At 47.6% G+C, this 19,456-nt stretch overlaps 1 protein-coding gene across 12 annotated transcripts in view; it reads left to right on the forward strand.

The window, feature by feature from the left end:
* DLG1 (discs large MAGUK scaffold protein 1) overlaps positions 1 to 14,594 on the forward strand; it is a 274,255-nt gene extending 259,661 nt beyond the window's left edge. For all 12 annotated transcript variants that reach the window (XM_084847875.1, XM_084847877.1, XM_084847865.1 and 9 more), the window contains 3 exons: positions 11,827 to 11,936; positions 12,777 to 12,868; positions 13,497 to 14,594. In XM_084847875.1, coding sequence (XP_084704001.1) covers positions 11,827 to 11,936; positions 12,777 to 12,868; positions 13,497 to 13,603 — 309 coding nt within the window. In that variant the 3' untranslated portion in view covers positions 13,604 to 14,594. The remainder of the gene's footprint in view (positions 1 to 11,826; positions 11,937 to 12,776; positions 12,869 to 13,496) is intronic.
* The last annotated feature ends 4,862 nt before the right edge of the window (positions 14,595 to 19,456 follow it).

Here is a 19,456-nt window from a genome sequence, read left to right on the forward strand (position 1 = left end):
ACGCTGACGATGATCTTAAGGTCCGGGCAGGCACACGTGGGAGGAGGCAATCCTTCAGATAACCTGGCCCCAAGCCGTTAAGGGCTTTGAATGTTAATACCAGCACTTTGAATCGGGCCCGGAAATGGGCTGGCAGCCAGTGCAGCTGAAAAAGTACTGGCGTAATATGAGCTCGCAGGCCAGTCCCTGTTAACAATCTTGCTGCCCTATTTTGGACCAGCTGAAGTTTCCGGACCGTTTTCAAAGGCAGCCCCACATATAACGTATTGCAGTAATCCAGATGAGAAGTTATCAGAGCATGGATAACTGTAGCTAGGCTCTGTCTGTCCAGCTAAGGGTGTAGTTGGTATACCAGCCTAAGCTGATAAAAAGTGCTCCGTGCCACTGAGTTCACCTGTGCCTCAAGTGACAGTTCTGGATCCAAGAGCACCCCCAAACTAGGAACCTGATCCTTTAGGGGGAGTGCAACCCCCTCCAGAACAGGTTGAATATCACCTAGCCGGGCAGACGAACCACCCACTAACAGCACCTCCGTCTTGTCTGGATTGAGTTTCAGTTTATTGGCCCTCATCCAGTCCATTACCGTGCCCAGGCCCTGATTCAGAACAGCCACTGCCTCACCTGCTTTTGATGAGAAAGAGAGGTAGAGCTGGGTGTCATCCGCATATTGATGGCACCTCAGCCCACACCTCCGGATAACCTCCCCCAGCGGTTTCATGTAGATGTTAAACAGCATGGGGGATAAAATAGAGCCCTGTGGAACCCCGTGGCACAATTTTCATGGCACAGAGCAATAATCCCCCAGCACCACCTTCTGGAATCAGCCATCCAAGTAGGAGCGGAACCACTGTAATGCAGTGCCTCCAACTCCCAACCCAGACAACCTATCCAGAAGGATACCATGGTCGATGGTATCGAAAGCTGCTGAGAGGTCCAGAAGAATCAACAGGGTCGCACTCCCCCTGTCCCTCTCCTGGCAGAGGTCATCCCACAGGGCGACCAAGGCAGTTTCCGTTCCAAAACCAGGCCTGAAGCCCGATTGAAATGGATCTAGATAATCCATTTCATTCAACAGTGCCTGGAGCTGTCCTACAACCACCCGCTGAAGCACCTTGCCCAGGAAGGGGATGTTGCCCACTGGCCTATAATTGTTAACATTCTCTGGGTCCAGTTTAGGCTTTTTCAGGAGTGGTCTAATTACTGCCTCTTTTAAAGCGGCAGGCACCACTCCCTCTCCCAAAGAGGAATTTGCAACCTCCTGGACCCAGCCAGACATCCCCTCCTTGTTTGGTTTAATAAGCCATGAAGGGCAAGGGTCAAGCACACAAGTGGTCTATCGGACTTGGCCAAGCACCTTGTCCACATCCTCAGGCCTCAGTAACTGAAACTCATCCAGTAAAACTGGACCAGACGGTGCTCTGAATGCTTCTACCAATGGAACTGCATTAATGGTGGTGTCCAATTCATGACGAATCTGAGCGACTTTATCTTCAAAGTGCCGTGCAAACTCGTCACAACGTGCCACCGAGGGTTCCACCGTCTCTCTCCCTGGCCCAGAATGTAACCGGCCGCGAACCACTTGGAAAATCTCTGCTGGACGACACTGAGAAGATGCAATGCTGGTGGAAAAGAACTGTCTCTTTGCCACCCCCACCGCCACAGAGTAGGCTCGATAGTGAGCTCTTACCTGTGTTCAGTCAGACTCAGCACGAGTTTTCCTCCACCTGCGTTCTAGCCGCCTCCCCTCTTGCTTCATTGCCCTCAGCTCAGGTGTATACCAAGGAGCTGGCCGGGCTCTGCTCAGAGGGAGAGGGCGCTTGGGTGTGATCGTGCCGACTGCCCGAGTCATCTCTGCATTCCACAGAGTGACCTGGGCTTCGACATGCGCACCAGCCATACCAGCAGGAAAATTCCCCAGAGCCCTCTGGAATCCATCAGAATCCATTAGCCTCCGGGGGTGGACCATTTTAATAGGTCCCCCACCCTTGCAGAGAGGGAAGGCTGCCAGGAGTCTAAACCTCAACAGGAAGTGATCTGACCATGACAAAGGGACAGATGTTAATTCCTCCACTTCCAGATCACCATCCTCCTGCCCAGTCGAGAAACCAGATCAAGAGTGTGTCCTTTTATATGTGTTGGGCCAATGACATGTTGGGGCAGCCCCATGGTTGTCATGGCGGCCATTAAGGCCTGAGCTGCCCGGGATAGAGCAGCCTCGGCATGGAAGTTGAGATCCCCCAGGACCATCATCCTAGGGGTCCTCAGCACCAAGTCCGAGACCACCTCCGTCAGCTCAGGCAGGGAGAGTGATGGGCAGCGGGGTGGGCAGTACACCAACAGAATCCCCAATCTGTCCCGGGTACCCAACACAAGGTACAAACACTCAAGATCTGCACTCGAATGAGCAGGAAGCCTGGAGAGGGAGAGACCCCTCCCAGTTCCCCCACCCAGGTCTCAGTAATACATACCAGGTCAGCCCCCTCATCCACAATCAAATCATGGATGTGGGAGATTTTATTTTGGGCCGACCTGGCATTCAGCAGCAGCACCACCAGACCCGAGGGGAGTCTGGTAAGGCTGCCAGGAACCATCAGGTTGGGGGAAGAACCAGAAGAGGGGACAGCTGTAAATTGTCTAGCCCCTCTTCTCCTCAGCTGGCTTGCTAATCCCCCAATGCCATACCTCCCCCTGCCCATGACCACAGTTATGGTGGCATCTCCCCAACCCCCTGAGTTGCTCAATAGTCCTCCCAGGCACATATTAAAATGTTAAGATATAAAATGCACAACAGTTTAAAAGAACATAAAAAAGATAAAAGAGAACAGCAGCTAAGAAAGAGCAAATAAAGTCCACGTTTGCCCCTTTCTCCCTGGTCTTTAAAACTGCTGCCCTCTGCTGCTGCTATTTGCTGCTGGTATCTGTGGCTGCTGGTGTCTCTGGAGAAGCAGGTGGGTGGGTCTGCAGGTGCTGTTCCGTGCGACTCCAAGTGCGACGCTAAGTGCGCACTTAGCATCGCAGTTGGCGCGATGCCGAGGCGCACGCCGAGGTGCTGCCTCTGGCAGCCCCGCCTTAGTACCTGTTTGGCGGGGGCGGAAGCAGACTCAGGATCCACCCGGTGCAGCTGCTGGCTTAATATATATATTAAACCTTCTTTAATTAAAGTCTAACTGTGGGTATTATTTTCTTTACATAGCTCTACGCTATGTGGCGACAAGAGAGATTTAGATTCTGGGACCACGGGCTATACTTCCTGGAAGATGGGCTGTTGGCAAGGGACGGGTTGCACCTCACAAAGGATGGGAAGAATGTGTTTGGCCACAGCATGAAGAACTTCATCAGGAGGGCTTTAAACTGAATCCTACGGGGAAGGGAGATGTAATGTTGGGGGTAACAATGGACGTAGGCGCATGCACTGCAGCGGAGAGAACAGCTCTGATAGCGCCCAATAACAGTCTTCAGAAACATGTAGGAAGAAAGCCAGACTATGAAGCACATGGTCTTCGATGTCTATATACTAATGCCCAGAGTATGGGAAACAAACAGAGCGAACCTGAACTCTTCATACAGGAGGGAAATTATGACTTGATAGGTATAACTGAGACTTGGTGGGATAACTCCCATGACTGGAATACAGCAATTGAAGGATATAACTTGTTCCAAAAGAACAGGAGGAACAGAAAGGGAGGTGGGGTTGCACTGTATGTGAAAAAGACATATCCCTGCACAGAAATACAGGAGGAGGAGCTTGGTAGCCCCATCGAGAGCATCTGGATCTAAATAAATGGAGCAAAGAATAAAAGGAACCTGGTGGTCAGAGTCTACTACCAGCCACCGAATCAAGGAGAAGACGAGGATGAAGCTTTTGAAAAGCAAATAGCCAATGTTTCAAGGAAGCATGATGTAGTAGTAATGGGGGACTTCAGTTTCCCCGATATTTGTTGGGAGACAAATTCTGCAAAACATGGCCCCTCCCGGAAATTCCTGACTTATGTGGCGGATAACTTCCTCCTGCAGAAAGAAGAGGAAGGAACTAGAGGATCGGCTATCCTTGACTTGATCCTAACCAACAGAGATGACTTAGTGGATAAAGTAGCAGTTACAGGAACTCTGTGGGAAAGCGACCATGTTGCACTTGAGTTCTTGGTTCTAAGGGAAGCAAAAGCCGAGTGTAGTCAAACGCGTATCCTGGATTTTAGGAAAGCTGATTTTAATAAACTCAGAACAATGATCAGCAAGGTCCCATGGCAAGCGACGCTAACGAGAAAAGGAGTCCAAGACGGGTGGGAGCTTTTAAAAAAGGAAATTCTCAAGGCACAATCACAAACAATTTCCTACAAGAAGAAAAGGTGGAAGACAACAGAAGAAGCCAATGTGGCTTCACAAAATGCTTAGGGATGACCTGAAAACAAAAAAGGACACATATAGGAAGTGGAAAGAAGGCCAAGTAACAAAGGAAGAATACAGGCAGGTAGCACAGAATTGCAGGGATGGTGTCAGGAAGGCTAAAGCTGAGAACGAGCTGAAGTTAACAAGGGATGCTAAAAACAACAAAAAGGCTTTCTTCAACTATGTGCACAGTAAAAGGCAGAGGAAAGATAACAGATGACAAAGAGAAGGCAGAGGTGCTCAATTCCTACTTTGGCTCAGTCTTCTCCCAAAAGAGGGTCTATAACCCCCCTGGCAAAGGCAAAGTGCAGGCTGAAGGGGCAGGATTGCAGCTTGAGATCGATAGGCATATGGTCAAGGAACACCTAATGACTTTGAATGAGTTCAGATCTCCAGGGCCAGATGAACTGCTTCCTAGAGTAATAAAGGAACTGGCAGAAGAACTCTCAGAACCACTGTCTATTCTCTTTGAGCAATCATGGAGGACGGGGGAAGTGCCAGATGACTGGAGGAGGGTGAATGCTGTCCCTCTCTTCAAAAAGGGTAAAAAGGAGGAACCTGGGAACTACAGACCAGTCAGTCTGACATCAATCCCTGGGAAAAGTCTGGAGCAGATGATAAAGCAATCCATCTGGAAGCACCTTGAAAACAATGCCGTGATTACTTGAAGCCAACATGGATTTGTCAAAAACAAGTCCTGCCAGACAAATCTGATCTCATTTTTGGATCAGGTCACCTCCCTTGTAGACCGTGAGAATGCTGTGCACATAATATACCTCGACTTCAGCAAAGCTTTCGACAAAGTGCCCCATGATCTCCTGATGAGCAAACTAGCTCAAAGTGGGCTACATGAAACAACGATCCGGTGGATCCACAGCTGGCTACAGAATCGGACTCAAAGAGTGCTTATCAGTGGGACCTTCTCAACTTGGGGAGAGGTAACGAGTGGGGTACCGCAGGGCTCAGTCCTGGGCCCAGTGCTCTTCAACGTTTTTATGAATGACTTGGAGGAGGAGGTGCAGGGAATGCTGATCAAATTTGGAGATGACACCAAATTGGGCAGGATAGCTAATACTTTGGAAGACAGAAACAAAATTCAAAGTGATCTGGATAGACTGGAGCGCTGGGCAGAAAACAACAGAATGACATTTAATAGGGATAAATGCTAAGTTCTGCACCTAGGAAAAAGAAACCAAATGCACAGCTACAAGATGGGGGATACGTGGCTCAACAACACTATGAGCGAGAAGGAACTTGGAATTGTTGTCGATCACAAGCTGAATATGAGCCAGCAGTGTGATGTGGCTACAGAAAAGGCCAATGCTCTTTTGGGCTGCATTCATAGAAGCATCGCTTCCAAATCCCGGGAAGTACTAGTTCCCCTCTACTCAGCACTGGTTAGGCCTCATCTGGACTACTGTGTCCAGTTCTGGGCACCACACTTTAAGAAGGATGCAGACAAGCTGGAGAGGGTTCAGAGGAGAGCAGCAAAGATGATCAGGGGACTGGAAACAAAGCCCTATGAAGAGAGACTGAAAGAACTGGGCATGTTTAGCCTTGAGAAGAGAAGACTGAGGGGAGATATGATAGCGCTCTTCAAGTCCTTGAAAGGTTGTCACCGAGAGGAAGGCCAGGATCTCTTCTCGATCATCCCAGAGTGCCGGACACGGAATAATGGACTCAAGTTACAGGAAGCCAGATTCTGGCTGAACATCAGGAATAACTCCCTGACTGTTAGAGCAATATGACAATGGAACCAATGACCTGGGGAGGTGGTGGGCTCTCCCACACTGGAGGCATTCAAGTCGAGGCTGGACTGCCCTCTGTCAGGGATGCTCTGACTTGGGTTTCTGCATTGAGCAGGGGGTTGGACTTGATGGCCTTATAGGCCCCTTCCAACCCTACTATTCTAATATTCTGTCCTACGTGCCCCTGTGGCACATCAATCATAGCAAAACCTCACATAGCATGCTCACCACTTGCAGAGTCCCAGCACCGACAAAGTAGCTGGTTGGCCTGAGCTGCTGTCCGCATCCGTCATCTGTCCGGGGGATAGTCTCGAAGGATCTTAGTGGGTGTCGTCAGCATGGCTGTTGCAGTGAGTAGCTTTAGGCTTTGGCCTTCTGGGCATGTGCATCCTTCACATTGCTTATCCAGGCAGAAATCTTAGACATTTCAGGTCAGCAGAATCAACAGTTAATGCAGATAATAACAATTAATTATTCAGTAACCAGGCTGGGTACACATGGGAACTGTAGTTCTGTGGATCCTGACAACGCTGCTAGGACTTCAGGAGCCATGGGGAGCTGCATCTTCCATGGATCCTTGATCCAGGACGCTGCCATGGCAGTGCCAAACATCTCATGAAGGTCTCACCATGAGCCCTTCATGCCACAGCCATCTGGTAAGTTTGGATGGAAGGGGAAAGGAGGCGGCTCTGTCAGAGCAGCCTGGGTCCAGGCTGATCCTTTCCAACGTCCTATGCTGGACATGTTTGTTTCTAAACGTTGGCAACATCCTTAGTAAGGTGGTGTTCCATTCAGGATTTTATCTCATAAGAAGAGCCATGCTGCATCAGACCAAGGATCCATCTAGTTCAGCATTCTTTTCACACAATGGCCAACCATCTGTTGACCGGGAACCCACAAGCAGGGCATGAGTGCAATGGCACCCTCCCACCCATGTTCCCCAGCAACTGGTGTACACAGGCTCACTGCCTCTGGTACTGGAGGTAGCGCATAGCCCTCAAGACTCGTAGCCATTGATTGCCTTCTCCTCCCCTTTTAAAGCCATCCAAATTGGTGGCCATCACTACATCCTGCAGTAAATTCCATATGCGCTGTGTGAAGAAGCCCTTCCTTTTCTCTGTCCGGAATCTCCTTCCACAATAGCGCAAGAGAGGCCTTGGGTTGTTGGTGCTGTTAGTTTGCCCTGGCAGCCTTTCCATTTGAGCAGCAGTGGTTCAAGGCACTGGCTCCTCCATCAGAGACTCCCCAGGTCACAGGAGGGAGAACCTTAGATCTATTGGCTTAAAGCTTCCTCTTGTTCACTTTCTTCTGTTCTTATATCAGAAAATGCTTCAGTTAGTGCTGCTTCTGATGAGTGAAAAAGAAACAGCTTTTCCACATGTCTGTAAAAGCAGGCCCAGCAGTGGGGAACTCTCTTTGCAGGATCCGCCCCAGAATCTTTAGAGGCTGAAGCTCTGGCAGGCTCCGCAGCCCTCGTCCAGTTAAATTACGGTGTCATGACAAGCTGGTTCAAATTTAAGAACTGGAGCTATTTCTAAGAAACATAGTCTACAAAATGAGATGGAGGGCAGTGTGGAAAGGGGAAGGATGAGGGTGACAATCCTACAGTGAGCCCTAGGGCTGCTGCTTCCACTTGGGACACTGCCCAGGAGGAACTCTGAGGTGTCAGCGGGAGTGCCGAGACTCCAGGCCTCTGGCTCAAAGGAGCCAACTCCCCGTCGAGGTTGGTTGGCAAAGGGCTGTTGGTGAATGAGAAGTGCCCAGATGCCCTCTGTGGCAGGCTGAGGCCTCAGCTGCTTAGCGCTGCATTTGATGGGTCAGGTTCACACTGGGTGGTCAGCTAAACTGATCAAGGGGCTGGAGCAACTCCCCTCTGAGGGAAGGTTACAGCAGCTGGGGTTGTTTGGCTTGGAGAAAATGCAAGTAAGGGGGACAGGATAGAGGTACAAAATTATGCATGATGTGGAGAAAGTGGAGAGGGCGACATTTTTCTCCCTCATAATACTAGAACCATGGAGCTGATTGGTGGGAAATTCAGGGCAGATGAAAGGACAGACTTCTTCACACAGCGCACAATTAAACTATGGAATTCACTACAATGAAATGTAGTGATGGCCATCAATTTAGATGGCTTTAAAAGGGGGTTAGACAAATTCTTAGAGGAGAAGGCTATCAGTGGCTACTAGACCTGATGGCTAGGTGCTACCTCCAGTACCAGAGGCAGTCTGCCTCTGTACACCAGTTGCTGGGGAACGTGGGCGGGAGGGTGCTGTTGCGCTCATGTCCTGCTTGTGGGTTTCCCATGGGCAGCTGGTTGGTCACTGTGTGAACAGAATGCTGGACTAGATGGACCCTTGGTCTGATCCAACATTAGGATTCTTCTTATGTTCTTACATAGGTAGTGCGGAATAGCCAAGCAGCTCTCCTGGCTTGGCATGGTCTGTCTGCTCCTGGCAGGTACAAAATTCCTTCTCTCTCTCGTTCTCCACAGAATGGAACCATTGCAGGGACTGCAAGGAAGTTGTCTGTGCTGGGTGTCCTCCTGTAAACCGAGTTCTGACTCTTTGCTAAGCAGATACAGGAGCTGGTTTAGGGGGCAAATGGTCAAGCACAGTTTTACCAGACACACAGCAAGTTTTCCAGAGCAAGGTCTGAGGCACAGCCAAGGTCAAAAAAGCCAGGAGGTCAATCAAGTAAAAAAGGAGTCCAGAAGCAGAGTCAGGCAGAGCTCTAGGAGTCAGTAGCGTGGAGATCCAAACAGTACGGCAAAGTCAGGAAGAAAACAGGATACAGAGACCAGAGGTGAATCACAGAATCATAGAATAGTAGATGAGACATTGCAACGAAAACAACGAAGGGTCTTGTGACACCTCAAAAGACAGACTCAAAAGACAGAATTTGCCTTGTCTAGGGATACTCTGAGCTGTGAGGTTTGTACGTCACTGATCATGGATCAACAGTCAACTTGTCACACTCGATTCCTGAGAGCAAAGCATCATCAAGGAAATGTGGATTCATTGAATCATGATACCGACAGATCAGGCTTTCTTTTCACCTTTTACTTCAAAATATTAACCAGCCTTTACATGATCACACATTTAGTATGAGAGCATAGAAAATACAATGTAGCTATTATAAGCAAAACTCATTTCCAGAAGAATTCCTAAATACTGTTTCAGGAGCATGGCTTCCATAAAAAGAGTAAAATGTCTTACTCATTTGACATTTCTGACCTGTCTTAAAAGGAGTAGAGAAGTCAAGATGAACAGAGGCATTCTTTTTCTGAAGTCCCTCAGTTTTCTCCTAAATATCTCTTTATTATTACAAGCTGGTTACATGATGCTTTTTTATTTATTTATTTTATTCCATTTCTGTACTACCCAGTAGCCGAAGCACTTTGTGCAGTTCACAAAGAACTTAACAAAGAACAGAACTCAAGCTCAACATACTTGAGGTATTGTTCTCAGTTCTATTCGCTTCCCAAAATATTTCATGTCATCTCTACTCATTTACAACATAAGCAGAAGGTACGAACAATACAATAGTAACCAACCATTTTTCCGTCGAACTCTTTTATCTGAGGCATATGTTATTTTTTCCTGCCTTTAGATGGGGAAAGCGCAGCCTTTTTTTTCACTTGTCACTTGGGTTAACAGTGGTAGGCTCAGAGGTCAGTGAAAAGTTGCAGCATATCAGAGTGAATGCATTTTCTAGAATGCAAATGATTCAAACTTAATATGAGAATATATATATATATATATAGTGTGTGTGTGTGTGTGTGTGTGTGAGAAAGTTGTAGCTTATCAGAGAGGTAGAGACTATATATGCGTGTGTGTGTGTGTGTGTGCATATATATATATGTATACCTACCTACCTACCTACCTAGGACAAATATCTGCAAGGTAGCTTATTAAACTGGCTGGTGCAAGAAGCTTGCAAGAAGGTTAAACAAGAATGCAAAGACTTCTGGGGAAAATGGCATCACGCTGCTCCCCCAGCCACCAGCCCGGATGCCAGCCCTCTCTCCATATCTGTTCAGCCAGTGCTATTGCAGCACCTAGCAATGTCACTCGCGACATCAGAGGTTCCACATTCACGTGCTCATCTTCCAGTGTGATAGATGGCCTCATTTGCCAGTAATGCTCCTCTGCATTGTACATAGGACAAACAGGCCAGTCTCTGTGCAAAAGAATAAATGGACACAAAGCTGACATCAGAATGGGTAGCATTCAGAAACCAGTTGAAGAACATTTCAACCTCCCAGGACATTGTTACTGACCTTAAGGTGGCTGGTCTCAAACAAAGGTAACATCAAACAGAGAAACCAGCATGAACCTGCTGAATTACAGTTTATCAGGAAATTCAATCCAGTCACCTCAGGACTGAATCAAGCCAACAGATTTTTATCCCACTACAGGTGTTAATTAGCTCATTGGTGCCAAGGTGTTCATTGTATTTTATTCATTCATTTATTTAAGTATTTCATAGAGTCACAGAATAGTAGGGATGGAAGGGGCCTACAAGACCGTCGAGTCCAACCCCCTACTCAAGGCAGGAATCCAAGTCAGAGCATCCCTGACAGATGGCTGTCCAGCCTCGTCTTGAACACCTCCAGTGTGGGAGAGCCCACCGCCTCCTTAGGGAATGGGTTCCATTGTCATGTTGCTCTAACACTCAGGAAGTTTTTCCTGATGTTCAGCCAGAATCTGGCTTCCTGGAACTTGAGCCCATGATTCCATGTCCTGCACTCTGGGATGATCGAGAAGAGATCCTGGCCTTCCTCCCTGTGTCAGCCTTTCAAGTACCTGAAGAGTGCTACCCTATCGCTCCTCAGTAGTTGTACTCTGCCTTTCTACCAAGAAAAAAGGTCAAGACCATAAACACTCAACATTATTTTGTGAATGGTATGTGTATCAGGGTGACATTCCATGCATCTGATGACGTGGGCTCTGGTCAACAAAAGTGTATGCCATAATACATTTATTAGTCTTTAAGGCGTTGTTTTAAATTGCCTGTGTTGTAAAAGTAAAGAGTGGACTAAAGGTTGCCTGCAAGCCATGCACACGTGCACCATGTGAGCTAAACTAGATTGTTGGGGGGAGAGACTTTGTCTTCCCTCCAACCTGGCTTGAAAGTAAGTAAGTGTGTTTGTGCGTGCGTGCGTGTGTGCGAGAGAGAGAATAGTTCCTTACTATAGAGACAATGACTAGTCACAATCTGGGTAAAGTGGAGGTTACCTTAAAATAAGCAGGAAGCAGAGGGCCTGTGGCAAACCAGCTGGTTTCATCAGCACTGCCTCAAAAGAGCCTCGTGACCCTTGGTTCGCTCTCGTCCAACATGTTGACTCCCCACAAAACCGTCTTCTCACAAAAACACACACGCAGACATTTCCGTCTGTAGCGCTAGATGTTGCTGGCCTCTGCACTGGTATGTTTGCCGAAACAAGCCTCATCCAAGCCCGCAGAAAGGCAGCTTTTGCAGATGCCCACTCATAGACAGGCTCAGCAAAGATGGGCCTATTCAGCCTTTGGGCTAGGCGCTTGTGCGGGACAGGGTGCTTGCCCCGCTCTGGGGCTTTCCGTGCAGCTGCCCTTTGAGGCCTCGGCTGAGCCGTCTACCAGCTGCAAGAGGCTGGCTGCCCATTGGGCACACCGCGTCCTGCTCTAAGATCCTTTTTCCCTTCATGTGCCAGGGCAAGCACTGCATCCTCGACGTCTCTGGAAACGCGATCAAGAGGCTCCAAATAGCCCAGTTGCACCCAATCTCCGTTTTCATCAAACCCAAATCGGTGGACAACATCATGTGAGTGAAATCAAGCTGCCTTCCCTGCTTCCTGGTGCCTTTTCCCTCTGTGTGCATGTTGATGGGGACAGAGCTGCCCAGGGCAGGCTCCTCCCAGAAACCCAGCAGCCATACTTCAGGGCTGGGTGGATTCCATACCCCATAACATTATCCACCTTCGACCGTTCTCTGGGTCGAGTAAGTTATACACACTAAAAGAAATCTATGCATGTTTTGCATACCTGGCCAAACTGTGGATTTTGAAAGATCTTGTCACTGACTGGGTTCAGATGACCTGCCACGGCTCATTGTGGGTTATTTAACCCACAACGAGCCCCAGCACCCTCTGGCACCAACCAGCTTGTGCAGCGGCTGTTGTGTCATGCAAACCTGGCAAGTGTTAAACAGCCCTCACATAGTCCACGCTTGCCAGGTTCGCATGACACGACAACCCCCGAGTGAGGGTTGCACACGCAGAATGGCGGCTGCGCATGCAGCAGTCTCACTGGCTTAAATAACCCACAGTGGGCTGCCATGTCATGCAAACAGCCCCACAGAGTGGGATGGCCCTGTATGGAGGCAGCCAGTGGGGGGCGAGGGCGGTTGGCCCTTATAGCCCCCTCCTGAGCAGTGGGAGGGAGGAATCCCTGCCCAGATTCTGCTGGGAAAGCTCACCAGGCATGGGGCCCCCCATGCTTCCAGCTGTTTCCTGACTGCCTGAGGGCTGGAACTTGCCCCCCAGCGAGGAGCGGAAGACGCTTCTAAACAGATCACAGCTAAACAGTTGTTGCCCACAGCCTGGCCCTCAGTGTCTTTGCCTGGGTTGTGATGCTAATGGCTGCCTAACGTCTGTAATTTCAGGGAAATGAATAAGCGATTAACAGAGGAGCAAGCTCGGAAGACGTTTGAGCGAGCCATGAAACTGGAGCAAGAATTTACTGAACATTTTACAGGTTGGTTTTGCCCCTCAGCACCACCATTCTCAGGGGTACTGTTAAAGTCAACTGCTGCCCTTCTTTATGTAGTGGCCAGGGAGTTTCACAGAACTAGAGGGAGAATTCTCTCTAGTGGAACTTCGGGGAAGGTAGCAGTCATATTTGTTTGGGTTCGCAGCCAACTCCTCATGAGCTCCTGAGATCCCTTCTGTTGTTGCCACCAAAATCTAGGTCGAATGAAAAGTTCCTGTGGTGCCTTGGCCAGCCTTTGTTAGGGACCCATAACTGTGGGGCAGCTTCCCAGGCTTAGCGGCACAGACATGGGTGTTACGGTCAGGAGGTGCGTGTGGCTCGTTGATCCTGGCCACAGGGGGCAGGAGGAACAGCAGGCGGACTGCTGCCTGGGTGGAGGAGGAGGTGGCCGTGGCCCTGGAGCGTGAGGTGCCCCTGGCTCGGGAGATGGCTGGTCCATGGCAGCCGTTGTGGCCAGCTCCACAGCAGAGCCCGTTGCATGGGTTGTGTGGTAGGATGTTACAAGTCAAAGGGAAGCGGCTGGGCTGGGCTGGCAGGCTGAGGGCCACGGGAGCTCTGCAGAAGCGGCGGGAAGGGCCAGGCCTCAAGAGTTGGCTTGCTCTCTCCTCTGCAGCTGTCGTGCAAGGTGACACATTGGAAGAGATTTACAGCCAGGTCAAGCAAGTGATTGAGGAGCGCTCCAGCCCCTACATCTGGGTACCAGCCAAGGAGAAACTGTGAAGGTGACCCGGCTGTCTTGCACTCCACCTCGGACCGACTCTGCCTCCAACCAACTCTGCCTTCCCTCCTCCTGGCAGCTTTTCCCTGGAACTGTGGCCGCTGCGCCCTTTGGCCACTGCAGCATTTCACACTCGGCGTCCCTGTTTTTAGACCGTCTTGACCTTGCAAGCTGCTGGTGGACGGCCACTTTCTCAAGGCGGGGCAGTGGCTGGTTCCGCTCTTGTGGATAGGAAATGGGGAATTATGTGGTAAACTCCTTAATGTTTAAGGGAAAGTATCCTTCAGAGATTTTGAGAAAACAAAGCTTTATATACATCCTTTTAAAGATTTCCTAACAACATGAAAGAAAAGTGGTCTTAATGATGTCAATTGTGAGCATTTTTGCACGCTTAACTTTACTAGCATGGTTTGATCCAAGGGAGATTGGGTTCATGATTTAGTTTCATAGTTTTCTGTTCTTGGCAACAAGTAAGTTTTACAGGCAGTTCAATAAAAGACTTTTTCAAATGTCCAAGATAATGTATGCTTAATTGGCATTATTTCACAAGGGAAAACGTGTTTTCATAATTTCAGAAGAATATTCTTTATAGTCTATTTTTTCATTTTTTGCTGATGCCGTTACTAGGGACAAAAATATCTCCTGTTTTTAAACTAGCACATACAAGACTATTTGGAGTGTCTTACAGATATCATTGATAGATAAGTTACTGCATTTTTTAATCCAAATACTGTTTAGGTGCTTTAAACGTTTGTATTTCACCTACGAATTATGGATTTTGTCCTTAAAATATTATGAAAGATTATAATTATTATGGTCGTAAGAGTCTGAAAATACAAATATGTTTTTAGAAGTCAGATTTTAATGAATATTGTACCCACAATAACTGCCTATTTTGTTATAATAAAACATATTATATACATATACATATATATCTATATACACACACACACACATATATATATATATATTAAACCTTTAATTAAAGTCTAACTGTGGGTATTATTTTCTTTACATAGCTCTACGCTATGTGCCAATGAGAGATTTGGATTCTGGCACCACGGGCGATACTTCCTAGAAGATGGGCTGTTGGCAAGGGATGGGTTGCACCTCACAAAGGATGGGAAGAATGTGCTTGGCCACAGCATGAAGAACGTCATTAGGAGGGCTTTAAACTGAATCCTGCGGGGAAGGGAGATGTAATGTTGGGGGTAACAATGGATGTAGGCGCATGCACTGCAATGGAGAGAAAAGCTCTGATAGCGCCCAATCATAGTCTTCAGACACATGTCGGAAGAAAGCCAGACTATGAAGCACATGGTCTTCGATGTCTATATACTAATGCCCAGAGTGTGGCAAACAAACAGAATGAACTTGAACTCTTAATACAGGAGGGAAATGATGACTTGATATGTGTAACTGAGACTTGGTGGGATGACTCTCAGGACTGTAATACAGCAATGGAAGGATATAACTTGTTCAAAAAGAACAGGAGGAACAGAAAGGGAGGTGGGGTTGCACTGTATGGGAAAAATACTTATCTCTGCACAGAAATACGGGAGGAGGAGCTTGGTAGGCCCATCGAGAGCATCTGGATCAAAATAAATGGAGCAAAGAATAAAAGGAACCTGGTGGTCGGAGTCTACTACCGGCCACCCAACCAAGGAGAAGATGAGGATGAATCTTTTGAAAAGCAAATAGCCAATGTTTTAAGGAAGCATGATGTAGTAGTAATGGGGGACTTCAATTTCCCTGATATTTGTTGGGAGACAAATTCTGCAAAACATGGCCCCTCCAGGAAATTCCTGACGTGTGGCGGATAACTTCCTCCTACAGAAAGTAGAGGAAGGAACTAGAGGATCGGCTATCCTTGACTTGATCCTAACCAACAAAGATGACTTAGTGGATCAAGTAGCAGTTACAAGAACTCGGGGAAAGTGACCATGTTGTACTTGAGTTCTTGGTTCTAAGGGAAGCAAAAGCCGAGCGTGTTCAGTCCTTCAGTTGTGTCCGACTCTTCGTGACCCCATGGACCATAGCACGCCAGGCCCTGCTGTCCTGTGCTCTCTCCCGGAGTGTGCTCAAGTTCATATTCATTGCATCGGTGATGCTATCTAGCCATCTCATCCTCTGTTGTCCCCTTCTCCTTTTGCCTTCAGTCTTTCCCAGCATCAGGGTCTTTTCCAGAAAGTTTTCTCTTCGCGTTAGGTGGCCAAAATAGTGGAGCTTCAGTTTCAGTATCTGTCCTTCCAATGAGCACTCAGGATTGATTTCCTTTAGGATTGACTGATTTGACCTCCTTGCAGTCCAGGGGACTCGTAAGAGTCTTCTCCAGCACCACAGTTCGAAAGCATCAATTCTTCGGCGCTCAGCCTTCCTTATAGTCCAGCTCTCACAGCCATACCTTCCTACTGGGAAAACCATAGCTTTGATTACATGGACCTTTGTCGGCAAGGTGATGTCTCTGCTTCTGACTATGCTGTCTAGGTTTGCCATAGCTTTCCTCCCAAGGAGCAAGCGTCTTTTAATTTCATGGCTACAGTCACCATCTGTGGTGACCTTGGAGCCCAAGAAAGTAAAATCTGTCACTGCTTCCATTTCTTCCCCTTCTATATGCCAGGAAGTGATCGAGCCAGATGCCATGATCTTCATTTTTTAATGTTGAGTTTCAAACCAGCTTTTGCACTCTCCTCTTTCACCCTCAACAAGAGGCTCTTTAGAGCCTCTTCGCTTTCTGCCATTAGGGTGGTATCGTCTGCATATCTGAGGTTGTTGATAATTCTCCCGGCAATCTTAATTCCAACCTGTGATTCATCCAAGCTGGCGTTTCTCATGATGTACTCTGCATATAAGTTAAATAAGCAGGGTGACAATATGCAGCCTTGTCGTACTCCTTTCCCAATTTTGAACCAAGCGGTTGTTCCATGTCTGGTTCTTATTGTTGCTTCTTGACCCTCGTACAGGTTTCTCAGGAGACAGGTAAGGTGGTCTGGTACTCCCATCTCTTTCAGAATTTGCCACAGTTTGCTGTGATCCACACAATCAAAGGCTTTAGCGTAGTCAATGAAGCAGAAATAGACGTTTTTCTGGAATTCTCTTGCTTTCTCCATGATGCAGCGAATGTTGGCGATTTGATCTCTAGTTCCTCTGCCTCTTCGAAACCCAGCTTGTACTTCCGGTAGTTCTCGGTTCGCATACTGCTGAAGCCTAGCTTGTAGGATTTTGAGCATCACCTTGCTGGCATGTGAAATAAGTGCAATTGTGCGGTAGTTTGAACGCTCTTTGGCGTTGCCCTTCTTTGGAATTGGAATGTAAACTGACCTTTTCCAGTCTTGCAGCCATTGTTGAATGTTCCAAATTTGTCGGCATATTGAATGCAGCACTTTAACAGCATCATCTTTTAGGATTTTAAATAGCTCTGCTGGAAGACTGTCATCTCCGCTAGCTTTGTTGTTACTAATGCTTCCTAAGGCCCACTTGACTTCACTCTCGAGGATGTCCGGCTCATGTTCAGTGACTGCACTCTCATGGTTATCAGGGACATTAAGATCTTTCCTGTATAGTTCTTCTGTGTATTCTTTCCACCTCTTCTTAATCTCATCTGCTTCTGTTAGGTCCCTGCCTTCTTTGTCCTTTATCATGCCCGTCTTTGCACAAAACGTTCCCTTGAGTTCTCCGATTTTCTTGAAGAGATCTCTAGTCTTTCCCATTCTGTTGTTTTCCTCGATTTCTTTGCATTGTTCATTTAAGAAGGCCTTCTTGTCTCTCCTTGCTATTCTCTGGAACTCTGCATTCAGTTGGGTATATCTTCCCCTTTCTCTCTTGCTTTTCGCTTCCCTTCTTTCGTCAGCTACTTGTAAAGCCTCATTAGACAGCCACTTGGCTTTCTTGCATTTCTTTTTCTTTGGGATGGATTTCGTTGCTGCTTCTTGAACAATGCTACGGACCTCCGTCCATAGTTCCTCAGGCACTCTGTCTATCAGGTCTAATCCCTGAAATCTATTCCTCACCTCCACTGTATATTCATGAGGGATATGATTTAGGTCATACCTGGTTTAGTGGTTTTCCCTACGTTCTTCAATTTAAGAACCGAGTGTAGCCAAACGCGTACCCTGGATTTTAGGAAAGCTGATTTTCATAAACTCAGAACAATGATCAGTAAGGTCCCATGGCAAGCGACGCTAGCGAGAAAAGGAGTCCAAGATGGGTGGGAGCTTTTAAAAAAGGAAATTCTCAAGGCACAATCACAAGCAATTCCAACAAGAAGAAAAGGTGGAAGAGAACAGAAGAAGCCAATGTGGCTTCACAAAAAGCTTAGGGATGACCTGAAAACAAAAAAGGACACATATAAGAAGTGGAAAGAAGGCCAAGTAACAAAGGAAGAGTACAGGCAGGTAGCACAGAATTGCAGGGATGGCGTCAGGAAGGCTAAAGTTGAGAACGAGCTGAGGGTAGTGATGGATGCTAAAAGCAACAAAAAGGCTTTCTTCAGCTACGTGCATAGTAAAAGAAGAAAGAAATGGTGGTTCAGCTATTAAATAAGGATGACAAAACGATAACAGATGACAAAGAAAAGGCAGAGGTGTTCAATTCCTACTTTGGCTCAGTCTTCTCCCAAAAGAGGGTCTATGACCCCCCTGGCAAAGGCGAAGTGCAGGCTGAAGGGGCAGGATTGCAGCTTGAGATCGATAGGCATATGGTCAAGGAACACCTCATTACTTTGAATGAGTTCAAATCTCCAGGGCCAGATGAACTGCATCCGAGAGGAATAAAGGAACTGGCAGAAGAACTCTCAGAACTGCTGTCTGTTCTCTTTGAGAAATCATGGAGGACGGGGGAAGTGCCAGATGACTGGAGGAGGGCTAATGTTGTCCCTCTCTTCAAAAAGGGTAAAAAGGAGGAACCTGGGAACTACAGACCAGTCAGTCTGGCATCAATCCCTAGGAAAATTCTGGAGCAGATTTTAAAGCAATCCATCTGGAAGCACCTTGAAAACCATGCCGTGATTACACAAAGCCAACATGGATTTGTCAAAAACAAGTCCTGCCAGATGAATCTGATCTCATATTTTGATCAAGTCACCTCCCTTGTGGACCGTGGGAATGCTGTGCACATAATATACCTCGACTTCGGCAAAGCTTTCGACAAAGTGCCCCATGATCTCCTTTTGCGTAAACTAGCTCAAAGTGGGCTAGATGAAACAACGATCCGGTGGATCCACAGTTGGCTAGAATCGGACTCAAAGAGTGCTTATCAATGGGACCTTCTCAAGCTGGGGAGAGGTAACGAGCGGGGTACCGCAGGGCTCAGTCCTGGGCCCAGTGCTCTTCAACATTTTTATTAATGACTTGGAGGAGGAGGTGCAGGGAATGCCGATCAAATTTGCAGATGACACAAAATTGGGAGGGATAGCTAATACTTTGGAAGACAGAAACAAAATTCAAAGTGATCTGGATAGACTGGAGGGCTGGGCAGAAAACAACAGAATGGCATTTAATAGGGACAAATGCCAAGTTCTGCACCTAGGAAAAAGAAACCAAATGCACAGTTACAAGATGGGGGATACGTGGCTCAACCACACTACGAGCGAGAAGGATCTTGGAATTGTCGTCGATCACAAGCTGAATATGAGCCAACAATGTGATGTGGCTGCAAAAAAGGCCAATGCTCTTTTGGGCTGCATTCATAGAAGCATCGCTTCCAAAGCCCGGGAAGTACTAGTTCCCCTCTACTCAGCACTGGTTAGGCCTCATCTGGAGTACTGTGTCCAGTTCTGGGCACCACACTTTAAGAAGGATGCAGACAAGCTGGAGAGGGTTCAAAGGAGGGCAACAAAGATGATCAGGGGACTGGAA

This window comes from Heloderma suspectum, chromosome 3 (genome assembly GCF_057233095.1).
Source record: "Heloderma suspectum isolate Gila_16-S chromosome 3, 16-S_ref, whole genome shotgun sequence".
NCBI lineage: Eukaryota > Metazoa > Chordata > Lepidosauria > Squamata > Helodermatidae > Heloderma > Heloderma suspectum.